This window comes from Somniosus microcephalus, chromosome 16 (genome assembly GCF_052327205.1).
Source record: "Somniosus microcephalus isolate GS21.2 chromosome 16, FLI_Smic_1.0, whole genome shotgun sequence".
NCBI lineage: Eukaryota > Metazoa > Chordata > Chondrichthyes > Squaliformes > Somniosidae > Somniosus > Somniosus microcephalus.
Window position 1 is genome coordinate 91111836 of NC_141002.1, and position 21822 is coordinate 91133657.

Consider the following 21822-nt stretch of genomic DNA (forward strand, 5'->3'; position numbering starts at 1 on the left):
TTGTATATTGCATAAGTTTGTTTAATTTTTTCCAAAAATACTGAAAAATGCTTTCTGCTTTAAGGCTGTGCTGCATTTTAATGTTTAACCCTTTTTTAAAAAAAAAAAGCAACTTAAAATATCTTGCTTAGCAGTGTTCATTAACATTTTTGCCCATTGCAGGTGGAATTCCTCAAATTGTTGTATTGGCCCTTTTGGGAGGTTAGCAGCCATACCCTACGGGAATTTCTCACCCATGTTACAAAGTTTAGAGTTAATATAGGTTGACCTGTCAATCATAGCAACTTCAAGAATACATTTGCAATGAACAACTGTGCTTGATGAGCTGGAAGCTTCACCTAAGATGAGGAAATGACTTTGTTTTAAACTTTAAAAATTAAGGTAGTCACGCACTACACAAATTATGAAATATATTTTTGCTTGAAAAGGTAACCTAGCCCCTAGTTTACTCGTCATTCTAGGGAAATTTTCAGGCACCAATGGGCAATCATTGTTTTTGTTGGGTTGCATTTGGATTGCAGCTCAGGATCGGAGACTGTAAGATTGTGGTTCAGGGTTTCAGCCAGGAACTTCAGTACCCAGGAAAGAGCTCTGTGCATGCAGTACAAGTACAGCGCTTCTCTTCTACTAACTAAATGTTAAACATTTCGACAGTGTGGGCAGCACATCTGCACGTATATCTAAAACTAGCTGGGGAGCCCCGCGTTGCGAGGGCAATTTTGGGGCGCGAGGGCAATTTTGGGGCGTTTGGTCTCCCTGCCCCTGTGTGTCCCCCCTCTCCCTGTCATGTCCTATCCCTCCCTCCCCTCTCTCCCTCCCCTCCCCTCTCTCCCTCCCCTCCCCTGTCTCCCTCTCCCCCTCCCCTCCCCCACTCCCCTCTGTCCCTCTCTCCGGCCCCTCCCCCTGCCTAGCGCCTGAGGTCCGGTGCCGTTGCTGAGGTCCCCCGCGTTTCGCGCGGCTGATGGACGGCCGCTGCGGGCGGGCGGGCAGGCAGCGCATGCGCGGTGAGTGCGAGTGGCCCGTGGGAGCCGGCAAGGCCGTTAGCGAGCGGGAAACTTCGGGCGGCGCGCCCGCGCTCCATCCGCGACACCTGAGAGGGGGAAGTAGAGAGAGAGAGACAGAGAGGGAAGAGGAGAAGGAGAGAGAGGGAAGAGGAGAGAGGGAAGAGGAGAAGGAGAGAGAGGGAAGAGGAGAAGGAGAGAGAGAGAGAGGGAAGAAAGAGAGAGAGAAATTTTTTCAGCTTCAGGCCCCGAGTCCCCCCTGCGCGAGGGTGAGGAGGAGGAGGGGGGGGGGGGGTTGCTAAACACAATATAAAACTCAAATAAATTGTTAATTAATTGCCTAACACATAATTGAAATATTTACCTTAGTTCCCTAACACACAGAAAGTGTGGGGGAAAAAATCGTGGAAAATCAAGATGGCGGCCACTCGCCTCGGTTCAGAAGGATAAGGCCCGCCCACACACGCACCGATTGGTCGACCGGTCAGGTCACCGAAGCGTAGGATTGGTCAATCGTCGAGTCACTCGACATTCAACTGTAGGAAGACCTCGACGTCACACGGTCGCTAATGAGCGGAACGCTCAACGTTTTTGGGATACCGCGGGCGGGATTTTTGTCCGGCCAAAACGTAAATACGCCTATGACCGGTCCGGAATCGCAAGCTTTCTTTTGAGGCGACGCGCGCGTCGGTACGCTCTGTAACTTCCAAATGTATAGAGACCAGGCGGACAGACAGACATCGGGACAGACAGAAGAGCCGCTTTATATATATATAGATGACATATTCTAACCTTTCGTTCTGGCAGAAAACCGTTTTAAGAAATGCTTTCCTTGCCTGATTTCCTTTGTTTCCTGGGGGCTTTTCGAAGGCAGCATTGGAAAATATTGGGCTGAAGATTAACCAAATCAATTTTTGATGCAATTTTCCTGTATCAAGTGGAAATATGCTAGGTAAATGATCTTGTGTGCAACACATTCATGATGTTGGTGCTGAGCTGCTCACTCGGGGAACAGCTGAGAAGTGAAATAATGATTCCTTCATACTTTTCAAATGCCATTGTGCAATCGAGTGTGCGGCAGTGATGAAGTACACCCATTTATGAGGGAGTTCAGGGCACAGTAGGTTGGCGTACTGACCGTGTTTCTTTTTAAACCTGCTCCCCAATATTTCTCTACATATTAAAATATGCTAGATGATCTCCCATGGCATTGTACACCGGGGAGTTGAGACACCGTGTGGCCTTCAGGTGAAGTGAGGTCAGAGGAGCAGGTGCGCAGATGTAATTCAAGCCCCATTTTAAAGGCATACATTCTGTCCTTATTTTTGTATTTCCACGACAAATTCATCTGTCCGCATTTGTAATGGGACTGCTGATGTAATCTCGTCATTTGTGACTTCTCCTCCGGTGTTGCTCGCAGTAAGTCTGAAATTATGTTGTTGGTACGGGAGATGGAGCAACATGAGGAATTACGATCGGGGGACTTCAAAAGGTTTGAAATTAAGAGCACTTTAAGAACTGGTGTTAGGTGCACTGAGGGAGAGCAATGGGGAGTAGGTGGTTGGGGTGTAATGTACTTGAAAGTATGAAAGAATTACACTGAAAACAAGAAGTACGACATGCCTTTCATTTCAACTGAAATGGTTCCAAATGTATTTTGGTGGTAGCATTTTATTTCAAGTGAGATTATGAAAAGCTATTCAATTTTATGTATTTAAGTACCAGAACAGGAAAATGGTCTGAGTATTAATTTATAGAATAAAAATGCAGTATACTGTACATTCTGACTAGAATGAGGCAATTGGAGAGTGAGGTAAACAAAAGCAGAGCTGCTGCACAAAATGTAATCCTTATGCATAAATCCAGAGGTTATTGGGGAACAAAGTCCATCTTTTTTGATGGGGAGCAGTTGTGGTTGATGGAGGATTGATTGAGAGGAAAGTTTCAGAAAAATGAGTACCTTATTTTCCACCTTTACTGAGAGCTCCCATTCAAGTGAGGCCACAGGCACCTGGAAGAATTACTGTGAAGAACTGGGGGAGAGGAGTGTAGTGCAATATATTGATGCAGACACAAAATGGCATTGAAGGAAAGTGGTGGTGTAGATGCACAAAGCCCCCAAAAATGGCACTGAGGTGAAGCCCTCGTGCATGCATGGAAGACTGCAAACAATCATGGAACATGGCCCAGTTAAGTAATTGGAGCTCAGGAAATGGAGTGCAGGCCTGAGAGATGGGGAGCCCCGGGGAGGGCAGATGGTTGGAGACATTTTTTAGACAGTATGACCGTGACGATAATGGAGTCCTGGCTCAAAAAAGGGCAGGATTGGGTTTTAAATATTCCTGGATATAAGATATTCAGGAAATATAGAGAAGGAAAGAAAGGAGGTGAGGTGGCAGTATTGGTTAAGGAGAATGTTAGTGTTGGAAAGAGACGATGTCCTGGAGGGGTCAAGGACAGAATCTATTTGGTTAGAGTTAGGAAATAATAGAGGTGCCATTATACTACTAGGTGTATTCTATAGACCATCAACTAGTGGGAAAGATATAGAGGAGCAAACTTGCAGGGAAATTACAGAGAGGTGCAAGAACTATATAGCATAGTAATAATGGGGGACTTCAATTATTCCTAATATAGAATGGGGCAGTGATAGTGTAAAGGGCAGGGAGGGGGAAGAATTTCTGAAGCGTGTTCAGGAGGACTTTCTTGATCACTGTTTCTGGCCCAACGAGGAAGGAGGCATTGCTGGATATGGTTCTGGGGAATGAGGTGGGGCAAGTGTCAGTAGGGGAACATTTAGGGAACAGTGATCATAGTATCATAAGGTTTAGATTAGCTATGGAAAAGGCCAGGGAGCAATCGAGAGTAAAAATACTTCATTGAAGGAAGGCACATTTTAGTGGGTTGAGAACGGATCTGACCCGGGTAAAAGATTGGCAGGCAAAACTGTAATCAAACAATGGGCAGCCTTTAAAGAGATGGTTCGGGTACAGCCGAGGTTCATTCCCACGAGGGGGAGAGATATGGCAACTAAAGCCAGAGCTCCCTGGATGATGAAAGAGATAGAGAGCAAGATGAAGAAGAAAAAGAGCGCATATGACATGTCAGGTTGAGAATACAAGTGAGAATCAGGCTGAATATAGAAAGTCAGAGGGGAAGTGAAGTAGAAAATAAGAGGGGCAAAGAGAGCGTATGAGAATAGATTGGCAGCTAACCTAAAAGGCAATTCAAAAGTCTTCTATAGGCACATAAATAATAAACGGGTAGTAATAGGAGGGGTGGGGCTGATTAGAGACCAAAAAGGAGACCTACGCATAGATGCAGAGGACATGGCTGAGGTACTAAATGAGTACTTTGCATCTGTCTTCACCAAAAAATAAGATGCTGCCAAAGTCATAGTGAAAGAAGAGGTAGTGGAGATACTGGATGAGATAAAAATTGATGAGATACTAGAAAGGTTGTCTGTACTTAAAGTTGATAAGTCACCAGGACCAAATGGGATGCATCCTAGGATGCTGGGGGAAGTTAAGGAGGAAATCACGGAGGTACTGACCATAATCTTCCAATCCTCCTTAGATACAGGGCTGGTGCCAGAGGACTGGCGAATTGCAAATGTTACACCCTTGTTCAAAAAAGGGTGCAAGGAAAAGCTCTCCAATTACAGGCCAGTCAGTTTAACCTCGGTAGTGGGGAAGCTTTTAGAAACGATAATCCGGGACAAAATTAACAGTCACTTGGACAAGTGTGGATTAATTAAGGAAAGCCAGCACGGATTTGTAAAAGGCAAAACGTGTTTAACTAACTTCATTGAGTTTTTTGATGAAGTAACAGTTAGGGTTGATGAGGGCAATGTGGTTGACGTGTATATGGACTTCCAAAAAGTGTTTGATAAAGTGCCACATAATAGGTTTGCCAGCAAAGTTGAAGCCCATGGGATAAAAGGGACAGTGGCAGCATGGATGCGAAATTGGAAAAGTGACAGGAAACAGAGTAGTGGTGAACGGTTGTTTGTCGGACTGGAGGAAGGTACACAGTGGTGTTCCCCAGGGGTCGGTACTAGGACCACTGCTTTTCTTGATATATATTAGTGATTTGAACTTGGGTGTGCAGGGCACTGTTTCAAAATTTGCAGGTGACACAAAGCTTGGAAGTATAGTGAACAGTGAGGAGGATAGCGATAGACTTCAGGAAGACATAGACAGGCTGGTGGAATGGGCGGACACGTGGCAGATGAAATTTAACGCAGAAAGTGATACATTTTGGTAGGAAGAATGAGATGGGGAAATATAAACTAAAGGGTACAATCCTAAAGTGGGTGCATGAACAGAGAGACCTGGGGTATATGTGCATAAATTGTTGGAAGGTGGCAGGGCAGGTTGAGAAAGCGGTTAAAAAAGCCTACAGGATACTGGGCTGCGTAAATAGAGATGTAATGAGTACAAAAGCAAGGAAGTTATGATGAACCTTTATAAAACACTGGTTCAGCCTCAACTGGAGTACTGTGTCCAATTCTGGGCACTGCACTTTAGCAAGGATGTGAAGGCCTTAGAGAGGGTGCAGAAAAGATTTACAAGAATGATTCCAGGGATGAGGGACTTCAGTTACGTGGATAGACTGGAGAAGCTGAGGTTGTTCTCCCTGAAGCAGAGAAGATTGAGAGGAGATTTGCTAGGGGTGTTTAAAATCATGAGGGGTCTAGACAGAGTAGATAGAGAGAAACTGTTCCCTTTGGCGGAAGGGGTCGAGAACCAGAGGACACAGATGTAAGGTGATTGGCAACATGAGGAAAAACTTTTTTACGCAGCGAGTGGTTATGATCTGGAATGCACTGCCTGAAAGGGTGGTGGAGGCAGATTCAATCACGGCTTTCAAAAGGGAATTGGATAAGTACCTGAAGGAAAAATATTTGCAGGGCTACGGAGAAAGGGCGGGGGAGTGGGACTAGCTGAAGTGCGCTTAGAAAGCCGGCTGAATGGTGGCCTCCTGTGCTGTAACTTTATGGCACAGAAGGAGGCCATTCGGCCCATCGTGTCTGTGCCAGCTGATAGAGTGCCATCCAGCCTAATCCCACATTCCAGCTCTTGGTCCGTAGCCCTGTAGGTTACGGCACTTCAAGTGCATATCCAAGTACTTTTTAAATGTGATGAGGGTTTCTGCCTCTACCACCCTTTCAGGCAGTGAGTTCCAGACCCCCGCCACCCTCTGGGTGGAAAAATTTCTCCTCAACTCCCCTCTAACCCTTCTGCCAAATCTATGCCCCCTGGTTATTGATCTCTCTGCTAAGGGGAATAGGTTCTTCCTATCCACTCTATCTAGGCCCCTGATAATTTTATACACCTCAATTAAATCTCCCCTTAGCCTCCTCTGTTTCAAAGAAAACAACCCCGGCCTATCCAAACTCTCCTCATAGCTAAAATGATTTGCTTCATACAATTTATTATAAAATTAAACATTTGTATTTAGAGGAAGAATATAGTAAGGTTGGTGAAAAAACTACATTATCGATGAAAGGAATTGCAGAATTTGCACGGTATGCTTAAAAGCGGTGATTGACTCAAATTTAACAGGATGCAAAGAATGCTTTGCATCTTGGATATATCAAAAATTGTCCCACCAGGTGCATAACTTTATGTAAACATTATAAAGTAGCAGCCAATGCTAGCGCGTCTTTTGTTGGTGATTTTACTACATTGGAACTCCACGCTTGGGCCAGGTTTGAATTTATCTGACTTCCGCTTTACTTGTTTGCTGAAATTGGTCTCTCGCATTTGCTCCACACAGATGGTGATTCACAGTCGCTAAAGGAGCACCTCATAGATGAGCTGGATTACATCCTGGTACCCACGGAAGGCTGGAATAAGCTGGTCAGCTGGTATGGATTGACAGAGAGCCAAGAACCAATTGCACGGAAGGTACGCAGCCTATTGCAGTACAGATGTGTGTGCAGCGATGGAAACTAGATAAGCGCATGAGGGAGAAAGGAACAGAAGGCTGTGCTGATAGGGTTAGATGAAGAGAGGTGGCTCGTGTGGCGCATGAACTCCGGCATGGACCTGTTGGCTCGAATGGCCTGTTTCTGTGCTGCACACTCTGTGACTTTGTAAAATGTTGGCTCAAGAGACTGCTTTAATAAGCTTAAATGTAGTAGTATTTAAATTGCAATATACGTGTGGTCATGTGGGTAAATGAACATCGGGTTCGACAATGTCGTTTTTCAGAAGAATTGGACTAAAATGTTACATTCAGTTTAGTAGATAGTACTGTAATTGCATTTGTTTTATTATAATCTAGAATTTTTCAATATTTGTAACCTTAAAGCAGTGTAGAAAAGTTTCTTGTCGATGCTGTTGGGCTCCTGAGTCTGTTAATGAGTGCACATATATACATGATGTTTTATTGTTGATTCCCTTGCAGTTTATGAGCACCTGCTGTCTTGTAAATCTGGTCCTATGATGCTTCTGATCACAAAACAGATAGCCAGCTAATTAAACAGTTACTTGCGTGCAATATTGTTATGACTATACCTGGGTATACTTTAGCACAAGCAGTCAGTCCGGACATTTAACCGCGCGGTATTGCTGTGGAAGAGCCGAAGTTTTCGTCCGTTTCCTCGATTTGAGCGATTTCACTGATTGCCGGCTCTGTTGGCGTGGGCACAACGCAGCCTGTGGAGGAGCAGTGAATGGCGGTCCGCACCTTCAGGATCTATGATGCGCTAAACCCTGAAGTTGCGGTCAGTTTCAAAGGCGGAATGATGGCGAGCGCTGCCAGTTCGTCGTCATCAGGACCACAAATCCTAGGCCGTTGCCAGCTTTTAGACCAAAAGGATTAGGTGTAACTGGGGTTTTAACGACGTATTTGCTTAAACAAAGGTTATGGCCCTGAAAAATCTAACTTTAATTTTGTACAGTGTCAAATTTATCCATTTTAATAAAAAACTTAAGAAATTAAAAAAAAAAAATTTTTTCTTTTTAAGTTCATCTTTATTTCAGGTTTGCCTTTTCCCCATGTGAGAGCCCCAATAACATTGCGTGCAATGTTGTTAGTACTATAGCTTACATTTTGGCATGTCTTCCATTTGTATTGAATTTGTTGAAAGAAAAAATGAACTTGCATTTATAAAGCTCCTTTCACATCAGGACATCCCAAAGTGCACTACAGCCAATGAATTACTTTTGAAGTGTAGTTACTGGCATTTTGTAGACAAACACCGCAGTCATTTTGCAGCAATGACAACTTAATCTCTTTTTGGTGGTGTTGGTAGAGGGCAAGTGTTGGCCAGGACACCAGGAGAACTCCCCTGCTCCTCTTCACATCGTGCTGTGGGATCTTTTACATCCACCTGAGAGGGCCGGCGAGGTCTTGGTTTGACGAGATCTCGGTAAACTATCCCTCCTCGTCCTCCTCAATCTGTCTGCCGCCTTTGACAGGGTTGACCACTCCATCCATCTCCAATGCCTCTCCACCATCGCCCAGCTGGGTGGGACTGCACTCGCCTGGTTCCATTCTTATCTATCTAATCTCAGCCAGAAAATCACCTGCAATGGCTTCTCTTCCTGCATCTGTTACCTCTGGGGTCCCCCAAGGATCTATCCTTTGCACCCCCTCCTAGTTCTCATCTACATGCTGCCCCTTGGCGACGTCATCCGAAAACACGGCGTCCGTTCCCACATGTACGCTGACAACACCCAACTCTACCTCACCACCACTTCTCTCGACCCCTCCACGGTCTCTAAATTGTCAGACTGCTTGTCCGACATCCAGTACTGGATGAGCAGAAATTTTCTCCAGTTAAATATTGGGAAGACCAAAGCCATTGTCTTCAGTCCCCGCCACAAACTCCGTTCACTAGCCACCAACTCTATCCTTCTTCCTAACATCTGTCTGAGGCTGAACCACACTGTTGGCAACCTTGGTGTCATATTTGGCCCTGAAATGAGCTTCCGACCGCATATCCGCGGCATAACTAAGACCGCCTATTTCCACCTCCGTAACATCGCCCGTCTCCGCCACTGCCTCAGCTCATCTGCTGCTGAAACCCTCAGCCATGCCTTTGTTACCTCTAGACTTGACTATTCCAACACACGCCTGGCTGGCCTCCCACATTCTACCCTACGTAAACTTGAGGCCATCCAAAACTCGGCTGCCCGTGTCCTAACTCGCATCAAGTCCCATTCACCCATCACCCCCTGTACTCGCTGACCTCCATTGGCTCCTGGTTAAGCAATGCCTTGATTTCAAAATTCTCATCCTTGTTTTCAAATCCCTCCGTGGCCTCGCCCCTCCCTATCTCTGTAATCTCCACCAGCCCCACAACCCCCGCCCCGAGATATCTGTGCTTCTCAAATTCTGCCTTCTTGAGCATCCCTGATTATAATCGCTCCACTGTTGGTGGCCGTGCCTTCAGGTGCCTAGGCCCTAAGCTTTGGAACTCCCTCCCTAAACCTCTACTTCTCTACCTCTCTTTCCTCCTTTAAGACGCTCCTTAAAACCTACCTCTTTGACCAAGCTTTTGGTCACCTGCCCTAATTTCTTCTTATGTGGCTCGGTGTCAAATTTTTGTCGTCCTGTGAAGCACCTTGGGATGTTTTACTATGTTAAAGGCGCTATATAAATACAAGATGTTGTTGATGTATCATTAGAAAGACAGCACCTCTGACAGTGCAGCAATCCCTTAGTACTGCACTGAAGTGTCACCCTAGATTGTGTTCCAATCTCGAGTGCGACTTGATTCAGACGAGAATGCTGTCGCTTAGCCCGAGCTGACACATCCATTTATGCAGATATGAAAAGAAAGGTGGGGTAAAGCCCATCTGATCCATCACGCCTGCCTCTTCCAGACATTGTGGAAGCATGCACACCATTAACCCATCCCCTAACCGCATAAAATACTCCGGAGCCCCTTCCCTCTCATTAAAAGAAAACATAGTGTCTTCTACATACTATGAAATATTGTCTTCTGTATTGTTTTGTAGAGAGATGTTGTTTCAGGACTCTGCCCTGCCCTAAGTTTCTCCAAGAACAGTGGTTATTAGAAATCGATTGGCTTCATTAGTTTTAATAGGCGTGGATGCTTTAAACAGCTGGAAAAAGCGCTGCTTTTCATATTGCCTTAGGTATGTCATTGGTTACTACTTCATATTTTATTGCATGAGATAAGTCAACCACATGCATCATAGCTCCAGTACCTCAGCAGCAGGCACAGCCAGGAGCAGGACTAGTTCAATACTAAGTGTAGGGCACCATCAGCAGTGAAAGGTGCTCGCACTAAATTGTCAGTACTGGGAAGAGCTAAGAGATGATTCAGTAGTGCCTGGTGACATTGATTTGCGATTAATACCAATCACCTTCGGTATGTCATAACTTTGGGCTTGGTGTTGGTCATTTTTGGACCTGGAGTCACTTTTCAAATTTGGTTCCCTCTGGTCCATTTTCAGAACCGGCAGTGATCATGAGCTGCAATAGTTGGGATTGTAGACCATAGCCAAAGAAGAAAGAAATGGTGAGCTTTCTCTTGAAACCTACCTCTTTGGCCAAGCTTTTGACCATCTGCCCAAATATCTCCCATGTTACTCGGTTTCAAAATTTGTTAGCACTCCTGTGAAGCACCTTGGGATGTTTTACTATGTTAAAGGTGCGATATAAATGCAAGTTGTTGTTTCAGTGAGTTCTTCTTGAGAGATATTTTTACTAAATTGAGCACTCTGCGTCATTGTGATGAGCTTTCCCCCTTCTCTCTCCCCTCAATCCCAGCTGTTGAGGAATTAGCTGGGCGTAGCCAGAAACAATCTCCTTCAGTAACTCCGTGCAAATGATCAGAAATTGGCCAGAGTTGTTAGGAGCTCAGCTGATAATCAGAAAAGGAACTTCTGGTTCTGGGATTTTCGATTCTTGTAGGCTACCATCGAAGACTTTTGAATGGCCATTTTCTTTTGCAGCAGCCAGTTAATAGACACAGTTTCATGCCAGAACATTACCGTTGTCTACATATTGCAAGTGTCTGATTCTGAATTGGTCTAACAAGTTGAATAGAAGCGTGAGAAGTTAACCCCTGTGGGGAAAGAACCCTGGCATCCAAACAACTTGTGAGGAAGGAGAGACTTCTCAAATGAGATCCTTCAGCTGAAGGTCATCTGTCATCAAATTTATTGGAGAGGATTTGTCACAGATCTTTGATTTGTTGTCCTAAGCTCTTGGCTTCAGTAAGTTAACGTTCCTTCCACTGGTGGAGGACCTACTTCGTAATGGCTGTGTGGAAGTAGCAGTGAAACTTGGACACTCTGGACTCAGGAATGGCATCGTCTAACCAAAATAAGAGTAAATAAAGAGAAACTGTTTCCAATGGCTGAAGGGTCGATAGCCAGAGGGCACAGAATCGAGGTGATTGGCAAAAGAACCAGAGGCGACATGAGGAAAAGCTTTTTTTACACAATGAGTGGCTGGGATTTGGAATGCGCTGCCTGATAGGGTGGTGGATACAGATTCAATTGTAGCCTTCAAAAGGGAATTGGATAAATACTTGAAGGAGAAAAAATTGCAGGGATGTGGGGAAAGAGCGGGGGAGTGGGACTAACTGGATCACTCTTCGAAAGAGCCGGCACAGACTCGATGGGCTGAATGGCCGCCTCCTGTGCTGTACTATTCTATGATTCTATATCTTGGTTTCGTTCATGCTTCACTGCAATATTTGCATCTTTCTGCAGATGCACAAAAAAAATCCCTGTTAACTGTTTTGGGAAGCAGGTGGAAATGAGCCTCAGGCTGTCTTTGGCATAGCTCCTGATGTCCCAAAGGACAAAGCTAATATTGGTAAAGAAGAAAGAATGTGCATTTATATCGAACCTTTCATGACCCCAGGACATCCCAACGCCCTTCACAGACAATGAAATACTTTTGAAGTGTAGTCACTGTTGTAATGTAGGGAAACGCAGCAGCCAATCTGCGCACAGCAATGTCCGACAAACAGCAACGAAATACTGGCCACATAATCTGTTTTTACTGATGTTGGTGGAGGGGTAAATATTGGCCATGACACCGGGAGAACGACCTTGCTCTTCAGATAGTGACATAGGATCTTTTACAACCACCTGAGAGGGCAGACAGGACCTCTGTTTCAGTGAGACATTAAAGTTGGCATCTCCGGCAGTGCAACATTCCCTATGTATTGCATTGAAATATCAGCCTAGATTATGTGCTCAAGTCTCTGGAGTGGGACTTGAACCCAGATCCTCATGACTCAGACAAGAGTGCTGCCACTGAGCCAAGGCTGATACCATAAATAGGGTTCTGTAAGGTATGCCCCAGATGATCTAACACCTTTAGGCCAAAAAATTAACAGCAAAAAAGCAGGAAGTAGTTGAAGCATAAACCACCCTTCCAGCAGTGTCATCACCCGTGTAACTTTCTTCCTGCATTATAGGAAAGAAAAAAATACTTGGATTTATATAGTGCCTTTCACAATCACCGCACGTCCCAAAAGTGCTTTACAGCCAATTAAGTACTTTTTGAAGTGAAGTCACTGCTCACATTACAGCATGCCTACGTTTCAACAGAGGAAAGATGATTTGCAACATTGCGTAAAACAAAGAAAGTGCATCACCGCCCATTTTTTGTAGCTGTTCAGAGTCTAGCTGGCATTTCGGTAGCATTGCAACACTTTCACATCATTACTGAAAGTAATTCAGTTTGCTTTGGACATACACCAGCAAACTAGCCAAGCTCAAAGTAGCAAGGGGGCATTCCATCCTGACCCCTTTGGTTAGCTGTGCTTCAGATTTGCCTTTGGTACTGGAACCTTTTCAGGAGTGAATAATTTTAGTGCCTGGTGTTTGAAGACGCAGCTACCAGGTGTTTGCCACAGGGACGACTGTGTGGGCACTAGTGGCTTCTTGTCCACAATTCCCACTCGCACCCAAAATTCTTCAAAGATTCCAGTAGAGGAGGCTCAAGCTATTCTCATAATGCTCTATTGACTTTGGAACCCACAGTATCCCAACACCTGACCAAAACTCCTCTAGTGTTTTACTTTCAGACTGAATTTCCTATCACCAATTTTTTGGAACAGATTATCCTGTAAACACTCACCCATTTTACCATCTGCATACTGGTTCACTTGCTTTTCTGGTCAATAAATAAGCCCACAGGAAAGGGAGAGTTATATAGTAGAAATATGTATATATTAAAACATCAAAAGGTCAGCACCCTTTGATCGCTGTCTTCCTTCTTCACTAGTTCTTAATGCTGAAGCATGATGTGAATTGATCTCAAAATGAAAAGGATTCAACCGATAGGTAATCGCTGCTTTCAAATTAATAGGCATTAATTTGATTATCCGATATACTATTAAATGATTCAAATAGCTAATTTTATTTTCAGAGAATTTATGTTGCCATACCTACATGTATCACTTATATGTCAATAAGCTAGATCACTGGCAAACTCACTCCTATAGAACTGCCCAAAGTCTCAGTCGTGACTGTTCACACCATTAGTTTATGTTGGGAGGGAAGTGGCTCTTTAAACCACTGCAAGCAAATTACGAATGGTTTTACAGAAATATACATGTTTCTGATCATAGAACTAAATCTGGGTTGTTAAAATTTAAACCATCCTTGCTTTAAATTGGGGATTCTAATGGTGGCCGAGTGAAAGATCTTCAGTTTACCAATAGTTTCTTTTGTGCAGAAGGAATGGTTACGCTGGTGATGCACTTACTTTCAAATAGAATTTGTTTTTTTCAATGTATGTTGAGGATAAAGGATGCCATTGATGGAAAATATATCATTTTTTTGCACTCAAATGAAAATGTCAAGTACTTCAAGATTATTTACAGTGAAGCCCACCTAGCATTGCATTGCCATTCCCCTCCACCAATGCATGTAATTGTGCATCTGTGCGTGTCTGCCAACACACAAAATGCACCACTCTGAGCGGTGCTTTTTTGCTTTGGATTCTCATTTCAGTTGGAGAAGAGAACCGAATTCTAATGTAGCCAACTGTATTGAAACCATCCTAACTAGTTCCATTCCTGCCATGGTTATGGGCATAGCGACTATTAAATCCGTCTCGAGGCTTTAATGCCATTTATAAACTGTTCTTATTGGTTGACCGGGTCAGAAATGTTTGAACTATTACCGTAAGCTCATCATTTGGCACATTTATGTGGCATCAACAAATACTGGGAAGATGTGGTATATAATTAACCACATAGAATGAAGGGTAGTGAGCAATGTTCCATGTAAAAAATAACTACATTTTGGCACATGGGCCCTTTAACTGGCTGCGTGGCTCATTCAGTTTTTCCCGCATGTGCGGTTATTTACATTGAAAAGCCTGTGAGCGGCCTGCGCCGGTCCTCCAGACCGCTGCATGGCCGCGCAGCTTAGCGGGAACATTGGTGGTGAGTAAACTTCAGTCTTGCTCTTTCTATAACTTAAGGAAAATGAGGTAGAACTGTTAGTGTAAGCAAACCGAGCTTTCAGAAATTTCCTTAGAAATTCCAACAATGGAATTAATTTTTCCAGAATTATTTCTAACATTGAGAACATTTAAAATTTATTTTACAAGAAGCACTTTTACGAGAATAGTTTTTCTCTGTGATACTGCTAACCGTAATTACTTCTTCTTAGGCAGTCCCTCGGAACTGAGGATGACTTGCTTCCACATTAAAAATGAGCTCGCAGGTGGCTGATTAGTCCAATGAGGGACCTACAGTCTCTGTCACAGGTGGGGCAGACGCTGGTTGAAGGGGCGGGTGGGTGGGGTGCTTGGGTTGACGTGCGCTCCTTGCGCTTGGCTTCCGCTTGCTCCCGACGAAGAGACTCGAGGTGTTCGCCGCCTTCGCGGATGCTTCTCCTCCACTTTGTGCGGCCTTGGGCCAGGGATTCCCAGGTGTCGGTGGGGATGTTGCACTTTTTCAAGGAGGCTTTGAGGGTGTCCTTGAAGCGTTTCCTCTGCCCAACTGGGGTTCTCTTGCCGTGCCGGAGCTCCAAGTAGAGCGCTTGTTTTGGGAGTCTCGTATCGGGCATGTGGACAATGTGACCCGTCCATCGGAGCTGATTGAGCGTGGTCAGAGCTTCGATGCTGGGGATGTTGGCCTGAGCAAGAACACTGACGTTGGTGCGCCTATCCTGCCAATGGATTTGCAGGATCTTGCGGAGGCAGCGTTGGTGGTACCTCTCCAGTGCTTTGAGGTGCCTGCTGTACGTGGTCCATGTCTCTGAGGCATACAGCAGGGCAGGTATCACTGCTGCCCTGTAGACCATGAGCTTAGTGCGGGGTTTGAGGTCCTGGTCTTCAAACACTCTCTTCCTCAGGCGACCGAAGGCTGCACTGGCACACTGAAGGCGGTGTTGGACTTCGTCGTCGACGTCTGCCCTTGTTGACAGTAGGCCCCCGAGGTATGGAAAGTGGTCCACATTGTCCAAGGCCTTGTTGTGGATTTTGATAATCGGGGGCAGCACTGTGTGGCGGGGGCAGGTTGGTAGAGGACCTTTGTCTTACGGATGTTTAGTGTAAGGCCCATGCTCTCGTATGCTTCGGTGAAGGTGTTTACGATTGTTTGGAGTTCGACCTCCGAGTGAGCGCAGACGCAAGCATCGTCTGCGTATTGTAATTCGACGACAGGGGATGGGACGACCTTGGATCTGGACTGGAGGCGACGGAGGTTGAACAGTTTCCCGTTTGTTCTGTAAATTAGCTCCACTCCAGTGGGGAGCTTACTGAGGGTGAGATGGAGCATTGCAGCAAGGAAGATTGAGAAGAGCATTGGTGCGATGACACAGCCTTGCTTGACCCCGGTTCGTACGTGAATTGGGTCTGGTGAAACCGTTGGTCAGGATCACGGCTTGCATGTCGTCGTGAAGCAGGCGGAGGATAGTGACAAACTTTTGAGGGCAGTCGAATTTGAGGAGGACACTCCATAATCCCTCATGGTTGACAGTGTCGAAGGCCTTTGTGAGATCAAAGAAGGCCATGTACAGTGGTTGGTGCTGTTCCCTGCATTTCTCTTGTAATTGACGTGCGGTGGAAGATCTCTCTGTGATACTGCTAACCGTAATTAAATGCTCTGCTGGATATACCACAAAAAGACCAAAGACTGTGATAGCAGTGACACTTACAATTGAAGCGATTCGGTCATCTTTTTTGAGTGGCGCATCGAATGACCGCTTCTGTTTTAGCAGAAACTACGTACAGGAAACTTTCTGGTATCTGGCACCGACAGGACCGAGCTGGTGCCATTAAATCAAAACTGCCGTAGAAACCAGCGCTAATGTTAAAACATACGGAGCTCAGAGCTCCGTGTGAAGCAACAAACCCTGTTGCTTAGCAACAGCTTCAAAACAGTCGGCGTAGCTTGCAAGCATCTAGCTGAAGCTGTTGCTTAGCTACAGAGACGCTTGCAGAGCCAGGACTGGAGAAAAGAAACAACGAAAAGAAAAAAAATGATCTGAACCGACTCCTGAATTTTGCCGGTAGATAGAGCTTTCCGGACATTTAACCTCCGGATAAACGAAAGTTTCCTGTACTAGGCTTGCAAAATTACCCATTTGCAAATAAAATGTTACGTGCGCTTGTTAGGTTTTCTGCAATCTTATGCAATTCTAAGCTCCAGAAATATATATTTTTGAAACATACTGTTACTGAGGTATTTTTCTACATTAGCAATTGATTCAAAAGGAATACAGATTTATTAATAAATAAATATATATATGCAGGGTATGACCTTTCCAAATAATCAATTACAAGTTATATAAAGTTACTTTGTGAAGGTCATTTTGCTCAATCCTCATCTTTAAGAAGTTAAAAAGAACCTTGACCAAAACAACAAAAAATACAGTTTTAAAATTTCACTTTACACATGGCATTTCAAAAAAATAGTTGATCTCTCTCCCAACGGCGTTGTAGACGGAGAGTGAAGACCAAGTGTCCCCTTCAGGTGAGGCAGCATTAGAGGATGGGGGTAAATTCGTTCAGAGCATACCGATCTAATTCAATCCCCATTATACAGTCATACATTCTGTCCCTATTTTTATATTTCCATGATAAACTATCGATTGGGTTTATACTCGCTGGAGTTTAGAAGAATGAGAGGGGATCTCATTGAAACGTATAAAATTCTAACAGGACTGGACAGACTAGATGCAGGAAGGATGTTCCCGATGGTCGGGGAGTCCAGAACCAGGGGTCACAGTCTAAGGATAAGGGGTAAGCCATTTAGGACAGAAATGAGGAGGAATTTCTTCACCCAGAGTGGTGAACCTGTGGAATTCTCTACAACACAAGGCAGTAGAGGCCAATTCATTAAATATATTCAAGAAGGAGTTGGATATATTTCTTAAGGCTAAAGGGATCAAGGGGTATGGGGAGAAAGCAGGGACCGGGTACTGAATTTGGATGATCAGTCATGATTGCATTGAATGGCGGAGCAGGCTCGAGGGGCCGAGTGGCCTACTCCTGCTCCTATCTTCTATGTTTCTATGTAAACTTGTCATACTGCCATTACACCATCCGGCAGTTTTCAAGGTTGTAGGTGGATGGTAGATAGTGATTTCAAGTCTGTTGCCTAATCTTAGTTTGCATAACATTTAAACTTGTTTCACTGGCATTGTACAAGTTCATAGGACCACTTTGTAATTTGCTCCTTGCTATCTTATCTTTTATATATATGAAAAACCAGATTAATGTTGTGGAAAGGAAACTGAAATGTCCTTCAAAAGAAGTACAGTTGAGCTCAATCTATTAAACTGTAATAATGTGCCAATTTTGTATATTAAAACCGTGGCTTGAAGATTTTGGTGCATGTGTGTCAGCTTTCTATGGTTAGCTAATGCTGCAGAACTGGTAAGTCAGTAGCTTTCACAGCTCTGCTATCCTGCTGGTGCCGATCGAGTTTTCATAATTTGACTCATCCAAGATTCATCACTGCCCTTTAGTCTTCTGAGGATGCTCTCACTGGTCATCTCGCTCACAATCTCTGATTCAATAGTAACATTCAAAAGAGAATAGGACAAATACTTGAAGGAAATTTTTTTTACAGGGCTATGGGGAAAGAGCAGGGGAGTGGAATTAATTGGATAGCTCTTCCAAAGAGCCGGCACAGGCACGATGACCCGACTTGCCTCCTTTTGTGCTGTATCATTCTATGATTCTATCTCCTATGGACGCAAGTTTAACATCCCCTTAATGCTTCCACAAGTTTCCTCAGAACAACAGCTGCTGTGAAGTGACCCAAAACCGGTTGGCATCTGTAGGGCTTGTGGAAGTATTAAGGGGACATGCCCGGTTGGCAGGCTCTCACTAGTGGGTGCTGCAAGGATCAGTGCTTGGGCCTCTGCTATTTACAATCTATATTAATGACTTAGATGAAGGGACCGAGTGCAATGTATCCAAGTTTGCTGCTGATACAAAGCTAGGTGGGAAAGAAGTCGTCGTCTTCTTAGGCAGTCCCTCGGAACCGAGGATGACCTGCTTCCACATTAAAAATGAGTTTGCAGGTGACTGATGAGTCCAATGCGGGACCTACAGCCTCTGTCACAGGTGGGGCAGACAGTGGTTAAAGGGGCGGGTGGGTGAGCTGCTTGGGTTGATGTGCGCTCGCTGCGCTTGGCTGCCGTTTGCTCCCGGCGAAGAGACTCGAGGTGTTCGGCGCCTTCCCGGATGCTTCTCCTCCACTTTGTGCGGCCTTGGGCCAGGGATTCCCAGGTATCAGTGGGGATGTTGCACTTTTTCAAGGAGGCTTTGAGGGTGCCCTTGAAGCGTTTCCTCTGCCCACCTGGGGCTCTCTTGCCGTGTTGGAGCTCCGAGTAGAGCGAGGTGCGAAAGTAAGCTGTGAGGAGGACACAAAGAGCCTGCAAAGGGATATCGACAGATTAAGTTAGTGGGCAATAAGGTGGCAGATGGAGTATAATGTGGGGAAATGTGAGGTTATTCACTTTAGTAGGAAGAATAGGAAAACAGAATATTTTTTAATTGGTGAGGAACTATTAAATGTTGATATTTATTTAGGTGTCCTCGTACAGGAAACAGTTAGCGTGCAGGTACAGCAAGCAATTAGGAAGGCAAATGGCATGTTGGCCTTTATTGCAAGGGGGTTGGAGTACAGGAGTAAGGAAGTCTTGCTGCAATTGTACAGTGCAGGGCTTTAGTGAGATCACACCTGGAGCACTGTGCACCGTTTTGGTCTCCTTATCTGAGGAAGGATATACTTGCCTTAGGCGATGCAACAAAGGTTCACTAGATTGATTCCTGGGATGAGACGGTTGTCCTATGAGGCGAGATTGAGTAGATTGGGCCGATACTCTCTGGAGTTTAGAAGAATGAGAGGTGATCTCATTGAAACATACAAGATTCTGAGGGGGATTGACAGGGTAATGTTGAAAGGTTGTTTCCCCTGGCTGGGGAGTCTAGAACCAGGGGTCACAATCTCAGGATAAGGGGTCAGCCATTTTAGACTGAGATAAGGAGGAATTTCTTCACTCAGAGGGTTGTGAATCTTTGGAATTCTCTGCCGCAAATGGGTGTGGATGCTGAATCGTTGAGTATATTCAAAGCTGCGATAGATAGATTTTTGGGCTCCAAGGGAATTGAGGGATATGGGGTTTGGGCGGGAAAGTGGAGTTGAGGTTGAAGCTTATTGAATGGCGGAGCAGGCTCAAAGGGCCATATGGCCTTCTGCTCCTAATTCTTACGTTCTTATGAAAACATGAGCACTTCTGTCCTGACTCCCAATTTCAAGATGGTGAATTAAATGGAAAGGTAAATCCAGTAATAAAATAATCCAGATAGTTTTGTATGAGTACAGTACAAGAAGAAATCAGATCTGCCTCTGGTCAAGAGCTTTGTACTGTCTCCAGGTTTTACAGAATCCAGTTTCATAAATTCTATTTTCCTTTTTTGCTGCTTTGATGTGTTTGGGTTGACCTTGTGAGCAGTAAAGGACTGTGGGGCCAAGCTGAAGGAGTGTCCATGTGCCTGCAAGCAGGAGATAAATGCATTTGCTGACTATAAGTACAATAGAATACTCTGGTTTTACTTCTAATGACTCCTATCAATGTAGACGCTTTTTAAAATTACCTTTAATAATAGCTGGTAAAGCTCCAGGTCTCTCAGCTTTGCAACATTGCAGCAGTTGCTTTGTTATTTTGTGCACTTTCATACAAAAGTAAATGATAAAGTAGAACATGAATGATGGTTTTCTGCCTGTAATTCTCTGCATCCTCACTTGCTGATTTCAGCTGTGCCATTGTGGATATCTGCCCGAGAGTCAGCCGGGGAGCTCTTTAATCGCCCAACTATCTCCCTTGAGTGTATGAAGACCAAGATAAGGAAAGGGATGACTGACTTCGAGGGCGACTCTCATTTAACATAAAGGATATGTCTGTATGGGTAGAGAACTTGAATTTAAACTGCTAAAGGTATAATAGAAACATAGAAGATAGGAGCAGGAGTAGGCCATTCGGCCCCTCGAGCCTGCTCCGCCATTCAATGCGATCATGGCTGATCATCCAAATTCAGTACCCTGTCCCTGCTTTCTCCCCATATCCCTTGGTCCCTTTAGCCTTAAGAAATATATCTAACTCCTTCTTGAATATATATCTCTCATAATGCTCAGCACGCAGGATAAATACATACCAAATACCAACAAACTCAGACTGAACAAACGTGATCCAAAGTGAATAAAGAAGCAAATTAAAATTGATACAAGGAGGACAATGACCTCTACAAGTCCTGCATAGAGGAAGGGCAGTGGTTCATTGGATTGAATATAAGAAAATGCAAAAACAAGTTGGATAGATGATATGAGCGGCAGAGAGAGACCTAAATAAAAGCATAGCAGCAGAGTTAGACATAACAGTAACAAAACGAATCTTTCAGTAAGAGGCCAATCGGAGAAGATGTGCAAGCCATGAAAGATGCAAATATTGAGGACGAGGACGAGCACAAGAAAGTTGCTCTGATTACTTCCTCCAGTATTCACAAGGGAAGACATGACCTGCCAAACACAGATAACTGAAGTAAATTCAGTGACTGATATAAATGAGATGGAAGACCAGATAGGCTAAAGTGGCTCAAAACAAAACATTAGGGATATATGGAATTTATCCATGAGTGCTGAAGAGACTATGGAGATTTGTGATGTAGTGACAGCCGTTATGAAGGAATTAGTGACTCCTAGGGAGGTATCAGTAGATTGGAAGCAACCAATGTGATGCCCATATTCAAAAAGGTGATAGACCAGACATGGGCAACTACAGTCCATTCCATGTAAACTTTTGGAATTGATCAGGAATAAACAAGAGTGTTTGTACCATAATAACCTGGTTTGAAGTCAGATTGGGAAGATCGGGTCTAACCAACCGTCTCAATTTCTTTGAGGAAGTAACATCTGAGTGGACTATAGAATGCTTGCAACATCCTGTACTTAGTCACTCGTCTACTTCATAGAATCATAGAATGGTTACAGCAAAGGAGGCCATTCGGCCCGTCGAGCCCGTGTCAGCTGTCTGTAAAAGCACTTCAGCTAGTCCACTCCCTCACCTTTTCCCCATATCCCTGAATTTTCTTTCCTTCAGGTATTTATCAAATTCCCTTTTGAAAGCCACGATTGAGTCTGCCTCCATCACCCTTTCAGGCAGTACATGCCTGATCCCAACCACTTGCTGCGTAAAAAAGTTTTTCCTCATGTCACATTTGGTTCTTTTGCCAATCCCCTTAAATCTGGTTCTCGACCCTTCCGCCAATGGAAACAGTTTCTCTCTATCCACTCTGTCTAGACCCCTCATGATTTTGAACACCTCTAGTAAATCTCCTTTCGACCTTC

General features: G+C 44.5%; 1 protein-coding gene across 3 annotated transcripts in view; it reads left to right on the forward strand.

Annotated features, from left to right (window-relative positions):
- usp15 (ubiquitin specific peptidase 15) overlaps nucleotides 1-21822 on the forward strand; it is a 131576-nt gene that overhangs the window by 18289 nt on the left and 91465 nt on the right. For all 3 annotated transcript variants that reach the window (XM_086009422.1, XM_086009419.1, XM_086009421.1), the window contains one exon: nucleotides 6783-6913. In XM_086009422.1, coding sequence (XP_085865548.1) covers nucleotides 6783-6913 — 131 coding nt within the window. The remainder of the gene's footprint in view (nucleotides 1-6782; nucleotides 6914-21822) is intronic.